We start from the raw sequence: 13,638 nt of genomic DNA, 5'->3' as shown, positions 1-13,638 counted from the left end.
GTCTTGTTTCCAAGACAGAGAAGCATCCCTAAATCATGGTCTTCAAGCATGATACTTTGCTATTTCTTGTCGTGCACATGTCCACCCTGTTATGACAAGCTGTACGACAGGATGGACAATGACAGGGTGGACAATTTTTTTATTTAATTTGATTAAAGCGTGGTTGATTAGAGTTGCAAATTAGAATCTTCAGCGACTTGAAAATAAAACAAAAATTATAAAAGGTGTGATGTTAAAGGTTACTTTCTATATGTGTTGTTTTATAACTTAAAAGAATAGTTAACACCTGACCAGGCAGCAGTATGGAAAATCTATTTTTACTCTGTGTTTGTATGAAATTTAAACCCTTATGATGAGGACACAAAAGGCACATTGGTAGATTTGTAGGCATGTCTTGTAGGCAAATTATTACTTTAAGGACAGCCAAGAAAGCCTAGAAACTTACATTTAATCTCACTAAATTATATTTCCCCCTCCCATCAGCTTGTTTTCACTAACGTCACTATAGAAATTATTATTTATTAATTAATTTATGATCATCTGTAATGATCTGTTGAACCAAAAGATATCACACCGATCGACCCAGATGGGACTCGAACCCACAATCCCCAGCTCCGGAGGCTGATGCCTTATCCATTAGGCCACTGGGTCAACACGCTCCTCGGAGGAGAAACAAAGCTTTTTAAACAATGGAGAAACACCACTTCCAGCGATGGAATGTGTTGTTTTGTTCAAATCATCACGCTATTTGTATCATTAGGCATTTGCGGCTAAATATAATGTAACGCAGCTTTTATTAAAAATGCGCCATTTCTCGCAGCTTTCGGTTTTATATCAGATCGTATAAATTCTCGCGACAACACCGTTCCCACGGTAACGCCGCCGTTTGGGGTTGCTTTTTCCCTCGCTGAGGAAAGCAGCCAATGACCTTCAACGTGACTCATATTCGACCAATCAGTGTCGAGAGTGGACTCTCCGTCATTCTACTTTCCCGTACGTCGCTGGAGTCCAGACAGAAGGAAGCGGTACGCGGGTAAGCACGCCGGTCCCTCTCACAACATTGATTCTGTATTTTTATTAGTTTTTTTGGTGTTAGAAGTGCTGTAAGTGTGAAATCACGTGTGAACAGGGTCGTAGCTTTGTGTGGGGTTGTTTGTTAGTTGGATTATTTTCGTGTTGGTCTGTTTGGAGGGTTTAATCCGTATTTAATTTTTCATCTGGGCCACATGGCCGGAAATCTCTCTGGATTTATGTAGGTTAGCTAACGTTCATGATCTGGCAGTGTTTAAACACGTAGTTAGTTTTAAATTTATGGATTTTTGTGTAATAATCATTTAATTAAATGTCATTACTTAGTTATTACGTTATGCTGTCTTGTCAGCTAACCTAGCTATGTTAGCTGATCTAACTGGGTTGTTGTTACTCTAGTTAGCTACCCAGACTGCATGCTAATTACATTATTACCCATCTCTGATGCACTTAAAACAACACTTCAGTTGATTTATTTGTGCTCATTACTTTTACGTTGATTCAACTTTATTCAACGTTATGTTTTTTTATGTATGGTTCGTGTTAAACTTTACTTGTGTTAAAAATGTAATTAACCTAGCTAACTATTAGTGTCGTGTTTGTATTCTGATCTTGTGTTCCAATAGCCCGTACCGTGTAGAAAGCTTTGACTGTGTAGAAATAATTTCTGTGTAGAAATTTCTTCCAAATGTTGTGTGGTAGCTTAGTGTTGTCGTAAATTGTGATTTAATTTTTTGTATATTGTGTTTGTTAGATAACTGTCTCTTTTGTATTGTTTGAATGTGAAATTTTGTTATACATTTTATTAACAAAAAATATTTTAGGCCATTTTTAAGAACTGGCCAGGGACTACAGGTGAAACGTAGGCCCTAGGGCTAACTTTGGTTCATTTACTGAATTTATTCTCTATTAATTAATAAGCACTGTCCCTACAAAATAATCAAACAAATTAGAAATGAAATAATTAATAATCATTAATATTATTGTTTGAGGGAAACACCTTTATCCTAACTGTGAATATAATTTTTTTCATAAACCTTAAAAAGATGTAATGCAACCAAACACTCACCGTTTATTTATCCTTCTTTGCTATCAGGGAAGCTACCTAGGTATGTAGTTGTGTAAAGTGGTCTAACCTTTTTACATTCAAAATAGCTAGGTTAGCTTAGCCCTATCCAGACGGGATTAGTTTCTCAGGGGGTCCTAGGGTCATTTTCTCTTTTATGGGGGCTTTTCTGTGATTTTATTCCCGTCCGGAATGACCATGTACATGTTTTTGTAGACCTCCTCTTAGAAAATTACAGGCTGAATTACCTACTGTTTTTCTCTGAGTGGTCCTCCGGTAATTTTAGTCCCGTCCGTACATATGTCTTTAAATTTCGTCACGTCGCATTTAATAAAATAGCTGTTTGTCCTCTGCTATGCAACATAATTACACTTTGGGCTTGGACAAAAGCTGGAAATGGAGGAGCTACCGAACACGATATCATGTGACCGAGAAAGCCTAAAAAAGTGTGAAATATTGTTCACAGATGAGCCCCTGAGAAAACTCATCCCGTCCGGATAGGGCTATAGCCTAGTTACGTTTTTTTATTTTGTATTGATTACCACCATATACTTATTTTCCTGTTTATTTTTTAAACCATGCATTACTTTCTTGTTTTGATGGTTGATATCTACCAGTTGTTTTTTATATTGTGTCACAATTTCACAATGAATGGACCAATAAAACATCCCAGAAATAACAAAATAGTTCCTGTTGTTGTAATGTAAATGTATATGTTGTTATAACTAGTTGTTTTCTTAATTTTTTTTTTTCAGAAAAAGAAAATGTCTTCTGGCTCGAACGACAGTGTTGCCCGTTTAAATCAATTCAAAAATAAAGGAAAAGATGCAAATGTGAGTCAAAATTTGTCTTAGTTTTTCGTATTTTATTATAGTTTTCTGATTTATATCATATTCTCATGAGGGGTCTGTGTGGAAAGCCCACAAGAAACCAGAAATGTTGGCCCCACACATTTGAACGTCAATTATAGGGATGGAACCAGTAGGCTGTTCTGGGTACCATGTACAACATGTATAAAATTAAATCACTCAGAGCCCATGCCCACCTGGAACCAGCCCAGCCCACAAACTGTTTATAACTGATAAGATTTGAAAGAGATGTTGCCTGTTTACACCAATCATCAACCACCACATTAGGAGTTATAAAATATCCTCTGCTTAATTTTTTACTATTATTAAGCTGTCTTTATGTTTTAGACTCACTGTACTTTTTTGTTTTGTTTTAATTGTTTAGGAATTAAGGAGAAGAAGAATCGAGGTCAGTGTTGAACTTCGGAAAGCTAAGAAAGATGACCAGATTTTAAAGAGGAGAAACGTCAGCTGTTTCCCAGATGATGCCTCTTCACCTTTTTATGAGCAGAACCACAATGCACAGGTAAAGTTATGATGATTCAGCTTTTTTGAGGAGCATCTCTGCAGCTCTATCCAGTACACAACAAATTTGTGTTCAACCTTTGTTACACAGACCCATATGCTGTTTGTCTAGTGGATGAGAAATAGTGGCCTTCTGCAGAAGCTGAAATATTAACTCAAGCTTTTTACTCAAGTACAAGAGTAAAATTACTGCTTTCAAAACTACTTAAAGTATAAAAGTAAAAGTAATGTAATGGGAATCAAAGCCATAATAACAAAAAAGTCGGATGCACTAGACTCCCTGTTTCAGCTGCATTTATGCCCAAAATGAATGCATTTAATACAATGCAAATATATTAAAGAATCCTAAATCATCTTCATACTAGGCTACATACGTCTGGTATGTCCTTGCTGGAGTGTGACATGATGTGATGTATTGCATATAAACTAATAGGGTGTTGAAATGGTATATGTTTATATGCATCATATAACCATAATCAGATTTACTCGATTTATCTGGACATGTTTTTTTTACGATGACAAGCTGTAATGAAACCAACCTAAAATTAAATAGCAGTAACAAGGCTAATTTTAAAATGTGAGAAGTAGAAAGTACAGATCATTGTGTAAAAATGTAAGGAGTAGAAGTTAATAATTGTATAGTATATGTAATCGCGAAGTATAGATAACCAAAATTCCTACTTAGGTAGATTTACTTGACACCTGTGGCAGAAGAATGGCAGAATTAATTATCCAACATCACTTCCTGCCCTGACAGATTATCCCGTGTGGCTGAATTAAGTCACATACTACTCACAGAAATGTTCTAACATGTAGTGTAAAATCGTAAAGAACTTACGTATAATGTGTATATGTGTTATCTTAGGTGTAAGCTGTACAGAAATTATGACGCTGTGAGTGTATGTGTATGTTGTACTGTAATGTGGTTTATGGTTAATGGCTGATATTTATATATATAGACTTAATATAAAAAGCAAAGATGACAGAGTGTTTTAATACTGGTCGGTTTTACTTGCTATGGTAGAGATCTGACCTGTGTGCTAATGATCCTTTCCTGTCCTCGCAGTCCTCTCAGCACTGGAGTGTGGAGGAGATTGTGTGCGGTGTAAATAGCCAAAGCCTGGATCATCAGTTGCAGGCCACACAAGCAGCAAGGTGAGTAACAGGGCACCTGTAAGCTCATTACTGCTCATTCAGCGTCCTCCTGCCCGTGCCAACACACTGCACTATTACATTAAAGGCTTTGAAGTAGGGCTGCACAATGTATCGATTTAGCATCGTTTTTACACTGTGCACATGTGCCCCATCGCAGACATCAGGTGTCAAATTACACAATCTCTCACTTTTAAAGCATTATAAACTTTCTTATGTAGCTTTAATTTGTGTGATTGTTGTTGTTAACAAAAATGGACAGAAAATACTTCAAAATAAGGCTCCTTTATAAAAAGATTATAAGTAGTAGTTAATAAAGGAGTTTATTAATGGTTATAAATTAAGTTGTAAATCCTTTAAAGACATATAGTAATACTCTCTTACAACACATGAATAGAAAGAACAACAGTGACAATTACTTTTTAACATATCTTATAAAATAATATAGAAAGTCATTTTAGTCATTTAATATGTTATTATAGTTGAATTAATATAGTTATTAAAATAAATGTTAATGATAAATGATGGTAAAGACAAATTAAGATAAGCATCTAGTAAGATCTAAGATTTATCAGTATTAGTGAATGTGGAATCAATACTTGGTACATGACAGGCCGCTGTTGCCCTTACGATTTATGTGTTGTAACTGCTTATTAATGATTTATAACCTAATTAATAACATAATAAACTCCTTTATAAACCTTTTATGAACCCTTTATGAAGGAGACTTATTTTAAAGTGGTACCGAAAATAGTTATTTTTTTTATCCAAAACTGTTGAAGAATATGCTGATTTCTGTGGACAGTCATAACTGCAGTGAGAGTTGAGCATCTTTTACATTGAAAGTGGCAATCCTTAGGGTCCAAGCACTGTCATTATGGAGCCAGTGGAAGCACACATTTTGGGCAGAGTTTTCCACTCTATGATTACAAAGAGTACAGGTATAAGTTCAGAATACAGTCAACTTGAGAGCTTGCAATCTTTTAGAAGAAGGCTGTCTGTTAAAAGCAATTTAATATAAATTCTCAGGGACTGAGGTAGTGAAGAAATATAGTCAGAGCTGTGCCTCAGACTGTTTATTCTCTTCAGACCTGATGAACCTGATAACTGGCCTGATTGTGGCAGATTTGAATAAGGGAAAAGTGAAAGCAGATTGCAAACACTAGTCATACAGTGTGTGTTTATCTGGATATCAGTACACATGTGGTTTGCATGTTAGGTCACATGCAGGATGCTGAGTACACCAATGTGACTACAGCAGCTGTTGATAATAAACAGTTACATAATATAGAAAATCTGTATTAGAGGTACTTCATGGGTGCCTGTTTCTGCTGACAGTACAAAGGGTTGTGTCTAAATGCTAAACCTTCTTCTATATTCTATATTCGATTGTAGGTTTATCTGTAATATATTTAATATAATATATGTAATCTTTTTAATGTAATATATTTTCAACATTCACAGGAAGTTACTGTCCAGAGAAAAGCATCCACCCATCGACTCCATCGTTGAAGCAGGTCTGATCTCCAAGTTGGTGAATTTCCTGGCGCTGTTTCAATGTCCCCCAATCCAGTTTGAGGCAGCTTGGGCTCTGACCAACATCGCATCTGGAACTTCTGACCAGACCAGAGCTGTGGTGGAGGCGGGCGCTATTCCGGCGTTTATTAGTCTCATCGCCTCTCCTCATCCTCACGTCAGCGAGCAAGCTATCTGGGCACTGGGGAATATTGCAGGTGAGGCAATGTGAAGAATTTTTACAGTTATTAATGTTGTTTGGCTGTGCTATTGAAATGGAATTATAAAAATTTTAGTTTAGTTTTGTAGTTCCCTATTGAATTTGTTGGTAGATTTATTAGTGATGAGAGTGGAACAGAGTGAGTAATAATTCATCACTAGTCCAGAAATCTATGATGTCTTCTTTATAATGTCAAATTTTACCATGGCACTAACTTGTATCTCCCAGTGCTTGTGTTAAAGACTTTTAAACAAGTACTTTTATTTCTGTGTTTCTGTTTGTCCTTTGCAGGCGACGGCTCCACCTACAGGGACAAAGTCATCAAACATGGAGCCATTGAGCCCCTGCTTGCACTACTGTCTGTTCCCAACCTGTCAATGTACACTGTAAGTGTCCAATTCATGTTCTGTATGTCGATATGTAACCCCACCCTGCAGTCAGACAGTTTGCTTATTAGAAGCAGTTGTGTTTAGGTTTAGTTTTTTTTTTTTTTTAGGAATGACTGATATGTATGTTCCATTAGGTGTATTCTGAGTTTCTTTCATTGTTGTTGTAGAAACAGTTTTGCAGCCTGGGTATAATGTGTGTTTTTTTTATTGCAGGTGTTACCAAACCAATTAAATTACAGAATTTACTCTCTTTACAATAATATCTCAGTAAAATCACCCTGCACAAGGCACGTCGCGATGCTTGTTGCTTTCTTACACCCCATCAACAGTCTATTTTCACGCCTTGCACCCGCGTCGTTAATATAGCATCAGCGTTTACGAATATATTTAAGGCCATTGGCGTGGTGGTCTGGAAGTGACGTGTGTTCAGGTAAATATCCGGCATGTTTCTGCCATGATGGCAGGAAATATAGGTGCGCCACTGACTGATTAAAACCATGACAACAGTCAGCCAACTCAGGAGCGCCATGAGCTCTGTGTGCTCTCTGCGTGTGTTAGGGCTGGACCCGAATATTCGGGTATTCGGATATTCGTTCGTTGAGTAGATATTCGGTTTTTAATTTTGGTATTCGGATATTCGTTTTTTTTCTCCTTTCCAGAGTTCCACCTCAGTCTAACCACTTCTGTTCTCGCGGGTCCCGTCAGAATATCTTCCGCGCGGGACAGAACTGAACTGTTATTGGCTGGAGCGGGAGTTTAATCCAGACGATACGGGAGCAAATTAATAAATAGTTAAGAAAACTGTAATAATTGTAAAAAAAAAAAAAACCTAAAGAAAACTCTCAACGCGCAGGATGGACCGACACACACACGCACACACCGATGGTGTTTGGACTGGGGTAAGGAACGGGACCGCACTATTCAGCGCTGCTGTTTTAATAAATATATAAGTAAATTTGAAGCATTAAATGTAGTTTATTTAATTTATATTAGGAACGTGGGGCGGGAGCGGCAGAAATGTGTATGTGGCGGGCGGGCGCGGGATTAAAAGAAGCAATTTTTTTGCGGAGCGGTAACGAGACAGAAACGCGGGAGCGTGGAAGAGTGGGTTTAAAAATCAGTCTCGCGCAGACCTCTATTATACATGATAAAAAAACGAAACTGATTTATATAATAAAACGTAAGGGGTAATGTGGCAACAGTAGGGGCTAAATCGGTTACAAAAGCCTGGCCTACAAAAATGATGTCTGAACGAATTTCCTCTTATCTAATATAATTTAAAATGGTTTAAAAATATAAAATAATTTCTAAGCAAACGAAATATTTAATATTGAGCTTATAGCCCAAAAATACAAAATCAGTAATACGGCTATGCCCTGCACAATCCTTAAACCGAAATAGACCAAGTACAATAACGTCATTAACAATGACTTTCCTCTACTCTAATATAATTTAACATGGTTTAAAAATATAAAATAATTTCTAAACAAACGAAATATTTAATATTGAGCTTATAGCCCAAGTGCAAAAATACAAAATCAGTAATATGCCCTGCACAATCCTTTAACCGAAATAGACCAAGTACAGTTTACAATGACTGTCCTCTAATATAATTAACAATGTTTAAGAATATAAAATACTTCCTGAACAAACATTTTTTTTGTTTGTTTTTTTAAGCAAATAGCCTAAGTGTGAAAACACAAACAGCAATTTACTGGGCTGGCTTGCGCAGCGGAGAAACCGTGCAGCAGCCTCCTAGCCTGCTTACGCAGCGGATAAGCCGCGGTGTAGGGCAGCAGAAATTCCGGGATGAAAACACAAAGAAATCTGGGCTAAAAACACAGAAAAAATATGGGGTGAAAACACAAAAATCCGGGATAAAAACACCAAAAATCCGGGGTGAATATGTCTCGTCGGTCAGAGCAAATTGAACATTTTTCAGTGGATTAAAGGGGCCGTGATTTCCTTTTTTTTTTTTTTTTTTTACCTCTTTTTTTTAAAACGAATATTCGAATATTCGCTTCGAATCAGTGCCGAATATCCGGAGCTCAAAAAACGCTATTCGGGCCAGCCCTAGCGTGTGTACACCTCCGCTCCCTAAACGCTCACACGGATGCACTGCACTGCGCAAACCCGATTTTTACCTCAATAATAAACAGTGTAAAGAACAAAATAACATTGCTGTTCCCTTAGATGAGCTGCTGGTGTACCTTCTCAGCTAGAACACACAGGTCAGTATCCTCTGCTGAGATGCTCAAAAGTGCTGCGCTGTTAAGATACGAAGAGGCCAGCTGCCTCTTAAAGGGAATGGCAACTGACACACTAATTGGTTTATTGCACATTACACCCAAAACACACCCATAATTAATTAAGAGGATTAGTACATGCGTTTTACACATTTTAAGCTGCGTAAGGCGTATTTTTTGCACCCTCACAATACCAAAAACGACACGCCAGCTGCGAGATACGCAATTGACCAATGCGCTATAGATTGGTAAAATATTACAATAAACAATAATCAAATACTCTGTACAATACAGTTTTCATTCAGTTTTTGCTGCAAATCATCCCATCCACTTCATAGTTCATATGATGCATGTGAGTTTTACCAGAAATCCAGGGGGCAATATTGCTTTTGTTGGTTCATTGCTCATACTAGAAACAAGCTCCCAGGCTTTAACTAGCCTCTTCTCTCCCCTGTACCATTGCTCTGACGCAGCCTGCCTACCTAAGGAATGTCACCTGGACTCTGTCTAACCTCTGCCGGAATAAAAACCCTGCTCCTCCCCTGCTAGCGGTGCAGCAGATGCTGCCGGCGCTGCTGCTGCTCCTTCACCATGAAGACCCAGAGGTTCTGGCAGACACATGCTGGGCTGTGTCCTACCTGACTGACGGCCCTAATGAGCGCATTGAGGTGGTTGTTCAGGCTGACATTGTGCCCCGGCTGGTGCAGCTGCTGGCCTGCGGAGACATTACTATTGTGGTGAGTCTCTCGAGCTGAATCACAGAGTCTTTGTGTGTCTCTGTGTGTATAACAAAAACAACAGTGTCTTCTCTAAAATTAGCTACAAAAATACATTTTCTATGTCTAAATTTATTTATATAACCTGACAAGCCAAACATCATGGGACAGAAAATATTATAATGTCCTGTTATTTCTGCCATTTCCTTTGGGAGTCACTTATCTGTCAGCACGGACAATTCTGGCCAGACAGCGCCGGTCACAATAATGACCACCCACTGCACTGTCCACTGTGTATTCTGATATATTCCCAGTAAACACAAGACACTGCTGATTAGAAACTTGAAAATGCAATGTCCTGTTCATTTAGCATCCACTATTAGACCTCACTCACTTATACAGATGTGGGTGTTACTAAGGTTGTGCTTTTTGACCAATTTACAAACAGATATCCCCTGACTTTTGGTGATAGATTTGTAGCTGTAATCAATTAACTAAACAGACTGACTTTTTGTCAGCTGACCAAGATTGGCTGTTGGGAAATATTTAAAGGGGAATATCAGATTATTTTATTTCATTATTTCTGCACAATTAACAGTTGAGATGTAAATTAAGTAATTGTGAATGGCCTGATGCCTGAGAAACTGCTTTGCCATAGTTTTAAAGAAGTATTGAGAAACATGTTGATGGAGGGATACATGCAAGATTTTTTTCTAAATTTGTCACCGTTTTACCATCTTCAACATTACTGATTAAACAGGAGGGTAAATAAATAGTAAAAACAATTTATTTATTTATATATATATATATATATATATATATATATATATATATATATATATATATATATATATATATATATATTTATTTTTTTTATTTTTTTTACATAATTATTCACATCATACCACTGTAAATAACTGCTTACATCACAGTGTCTGAATTTCATTCTTCAGACTCCATCTCTGCGGGCTATCGGTAATATCGTAACTGGCACAGATGAACAGACTCAGAAGGTTCTGAATGCTGGGGCACTGGCAGTGTTTCCCACATTGTTATGCCACCCTAAAAACAACATCCAGAAGGAGGCAGCATGGGCTCTTTCCAACATTACAGCCGGGAGGGACTCGCAAATCCAGGAGGTGATCTCAGCAGGACTAGTTCCCATACTGGTGGAGGTTCTGCAGCAGGTAAGACTTCAACAGGCTTTTTAAAATGAGGTTGAAATTTATAATTTAACCTAAAGCAAGTTAATGTAATTTATTTAAGCAATAGTACACAAGAAATTGTGCTATAATGTGAGATATTGATACTAGTGTACTACAGTCATACCCTAGTCATAGCTCAGTACACCAATACCAATATCTCATGTTACAGCATACCCTTATGTCTATCATTACAAATATTCCTCAGTTTCCTTATCAATATTCCACAAGTTAAAAGCTGCTGCTAAAACTTCATCAGTCCTTCTGTCAAAATAGTTAACCCTCAATGGCATAAATTATATATTTTTGCAGGAAATATATAAACAAATATATTTTTTGAAATTTTGGGAGTGGATTTGTCAAATATAAACAGCTCATTTGAATTATGTGTTTTAGTGCAAGGAAGTATCCAAAACATGCTTGTGTTCTAGTTATTTGCATAACATTGCCCTAAGGCAACGAATGAAAAACATTGTTTTAGTCCATTTACAAACATAATATTGATTATATGCTGTCAAATATACTTCTTTACATATTCTTTCACATATACATAGATTTATTCATGACCCACATGTACACTTTATTGCTTTGGACAAAAATATGCCTTGTAGTGTTTATATATCAAATTTGACACTGAGGGTTAAAAGCAGTTAATAACTTTGCAGTCATTAGCGTTACATAAACTGCCAATACATTAGGTTATATTATAGGTATGTTATATTAATCCCATTGTTATACACACTCCCAATGTTGTTACATTTTAAGAACATAATTCTATGTGAAGCATGAGAGAAATCTAGAGAGGCAGAAATAAAGTTAATTGAGAACTGAGAGAGCTGGTCTCAGAGCTTTCAGTTTTTCTTCTGTATTTTGACCACAGTGCTAACCACAGAAGTTTTGTATTGAATTACTCCCTCATTACTAAGTACCTCAAAATCTATTGTGATCTAAGTATTTCCTGAGCATATGTTGTCTAACTAAATAATGCCAGATTTAGCCCAGTTTTGAAGATTGTCTGGTTTTGTCTGGTTTTACAGGGAGATTTTAAGACCCAAAAGGAGGCTGTCTGGGCCATCACAAACTATACCAGCGGAGGGACTGTCCAGCAGGTGGCGTATCTGGTCCAGTCCGGAGTGCTTGCCCCCCTCCTCGACCTGCTTTTCGTCAAGGACAGCAAGACTGTCTTGGTCATCTTGGATGCAGTCTTGAACATATTCATGGTATGCTAGTAATGAACACCAGTACATTATTTTATAAGGATTTAAATTACTTACTTAACATTACTAAAATGCTTTGCATATGTAAGCTATAAGAGGGAAAAAAATCTCCTAGGGTTCTAAATTAAAGCTTATCAAAGCTTGGTGTATCTCTTGATCCTAGTCTCTACAAACTAGCTATGGATATTTTGAAGTAAACAATGAAGCACTATTGTAAGTCGCTCTGGATAAGGGCATCTGCTAAATACCCTAAATGTAAAATTTAAATTTAAATGTAAAGAGTAAGATGTACTATAGAGCCCTGTGACTAAGATGCCACCTTTGCTAGAGCTTCCCCCAACAACTACAACTACTATTGCTAGAAAATTTAAACATTTAGGAAAACCAGTAGTTCAGCATGAAGTAGTAGAACATCTTGGCTCGTTCTTTCTAGCCATCTTTAATGTATCAAGTCTGTCAAACCTGCCAAAATCTGTTCTAAGCATAGTCTTTCTATAATGAAAGCAGGCCTGTACTCACTATCACTGGCTGTTTTGACGTATAGGCTGCAGATAAGATGGGTGAGACAGAAAAGTTGTGTCTAATGGTGGAGGAGTGTGGAGGACTTGACAACATCGAGGCTCTACAAACACATGAGAATGAAATGGTCTACAAAGCAGCACTTAACCTGATAGAGAAGTACTTCTCAGGGGAGGTGAGTGAACAATTATTTAAAAGATTAAAATTCTATGTATTTTTCTTTTTTCTTCCTAACACTGCTGAGCTACAATAATCTTTCTTTTTATTTATTACAAATTAATGAACAGAACATCTTTGTAAGGATGCTGAATATATGTTGTATTTAGGTCTACTTTGACTGTAATGCTAGCTTCTTGCAGAATTTGACATCAAACCCTGTGGTGATCAGAAGTGACATCTGCTAGGCTGAAATTATAAAGCGTTTTCAAGTTGTTTTTGGCATTCCTGTGTAGGTGGAGAGATTTTCTGGGTGCTGATGGAGTTTTATAGAAAACCTACTTCTAAAAAAAAAAAATATATATATATATATATATATATATATATATATATATATATATATATATATACATACAGATAGCTGTTAATAAGGCCTAATACCTGTTGTTAGGTCTAGATACAGAGTCTAAGAGTCACAATTAGTTTGGCCATAAGACTGTTTTATCTAGGAATTAGAAATGTGTTAATGTTGTACTGTCTCACCTTTTTGCTTCTTTTTTCTTATCTTCTTATCTTAGGAAGAGGAGGACGAATCTGTCGTTCCTGAAGCAACCACTGACGGCTATGCCTTCCAGATTGCAGATAACCAAAGCACTTTCAATTTCTGAAACACTCCTTCACTACCCTGGTCATCCCTGTCTGCTCATTTTATTAATATTATTACTTTTTATATGGATTTTTAAAAAAAGATATTTCATCTATGTACATAAACACTCAGGCTCTTTTTTGCAGTTTGACAAGTACTCGACACCTTGTAAATAAACAAATTAATATGAAA

At 36.8% G+C, this 13,638-nt stretch overlaps 1 protein-coding gene and 1 non-coding gene across 2 annotated transcripts; one reads left to right on the top strand and one right to left on the bottom strand.

Annotated features, from left to right (window-relative positions):
* Window positions 1–578: 578 nt before the first annotated feature.
* trnar-ccg (transfer RNA arginine (anticodon CCG)) lies at window positions 579–651 on the bottom strand. Its single transcript has one exon. It is a non-coding gene; the product is annotated as a tRNA-Arg (tRNA).
* Window positions 652–950: 299 nt separating this feature from the next.
* LOC103045972 (importin subunit alpha-1) lies at window positions 951–13,638 on the top strand. The gene is made up of 11 exons (XM_007252130.4): window positions 951–1,033; window positions 2,851–2,928; window positions 3,329–3,469; window positions 4,535–4,623; window positions 6,085–6,353; window positions 6,647–6,741; window positions 9,464–9,727; window positions 10,660–10,893; window positions 11,946–12,128; window positions 12,670–12,819; window positions 13,379–13,638. The coding sequence occupies exons 2-11, from the start codon at window positions 2,860–2,862 to the stop codon at window positions 13,466–13,468; spliced, it is 1,584 nt and encodes a 527-aa protein (XP_007252192.1). The 5' UTR covers window positions 951–1,033; window positions 2,851–2,859; the 3' UTR covers window positions 13,469–13,638.

This window comes from Astyanax mexicanus, chromosome 5, assembly GCF_023375975.1.
Source record: "Astyanax mexicanus isolate ESR-SI-001 chromosome 5, AstMex3_surface, whole genome shotgun sequence".
Classification (NCBI taxonomy): Eukaryota; Metazoa; Chordata; class Actinopteri; order Characiformes; family Acestrorhamphidae; genus Astyanax; species Astyanax mexicanus.
The sequence above is the reverse complement of the archived record's forward strand: the minus strand, read 5'-3'. Positions and strand labels throughout refer to the sequence as shown.

Bases quoted from the DNA above. Each gene is read 5' to 3' on its own strand.
- LOC103045972 (XM_007252130.4), top strand. From the start codon at position 2,860: ATGTCTTCTGGCTCGAACGACAGTGTTGCCCGTTTAAATCAATTCAAA. The intron at 2,929-3,328 runs GTGAGTCAAAAT...TTAATTGTTTAG, and splicing joins ATAAAGGAAAAGATGCAAAT to GAATTAAGGAGAAGAAGAAT. The intron at 6,742-9,463 runs GTAAGTGTCCAA...GCTCTGACGCAG, and splicing joins CCAACCTGTCAATGTACACT to CCTGCCTACCTAAGGAATGT.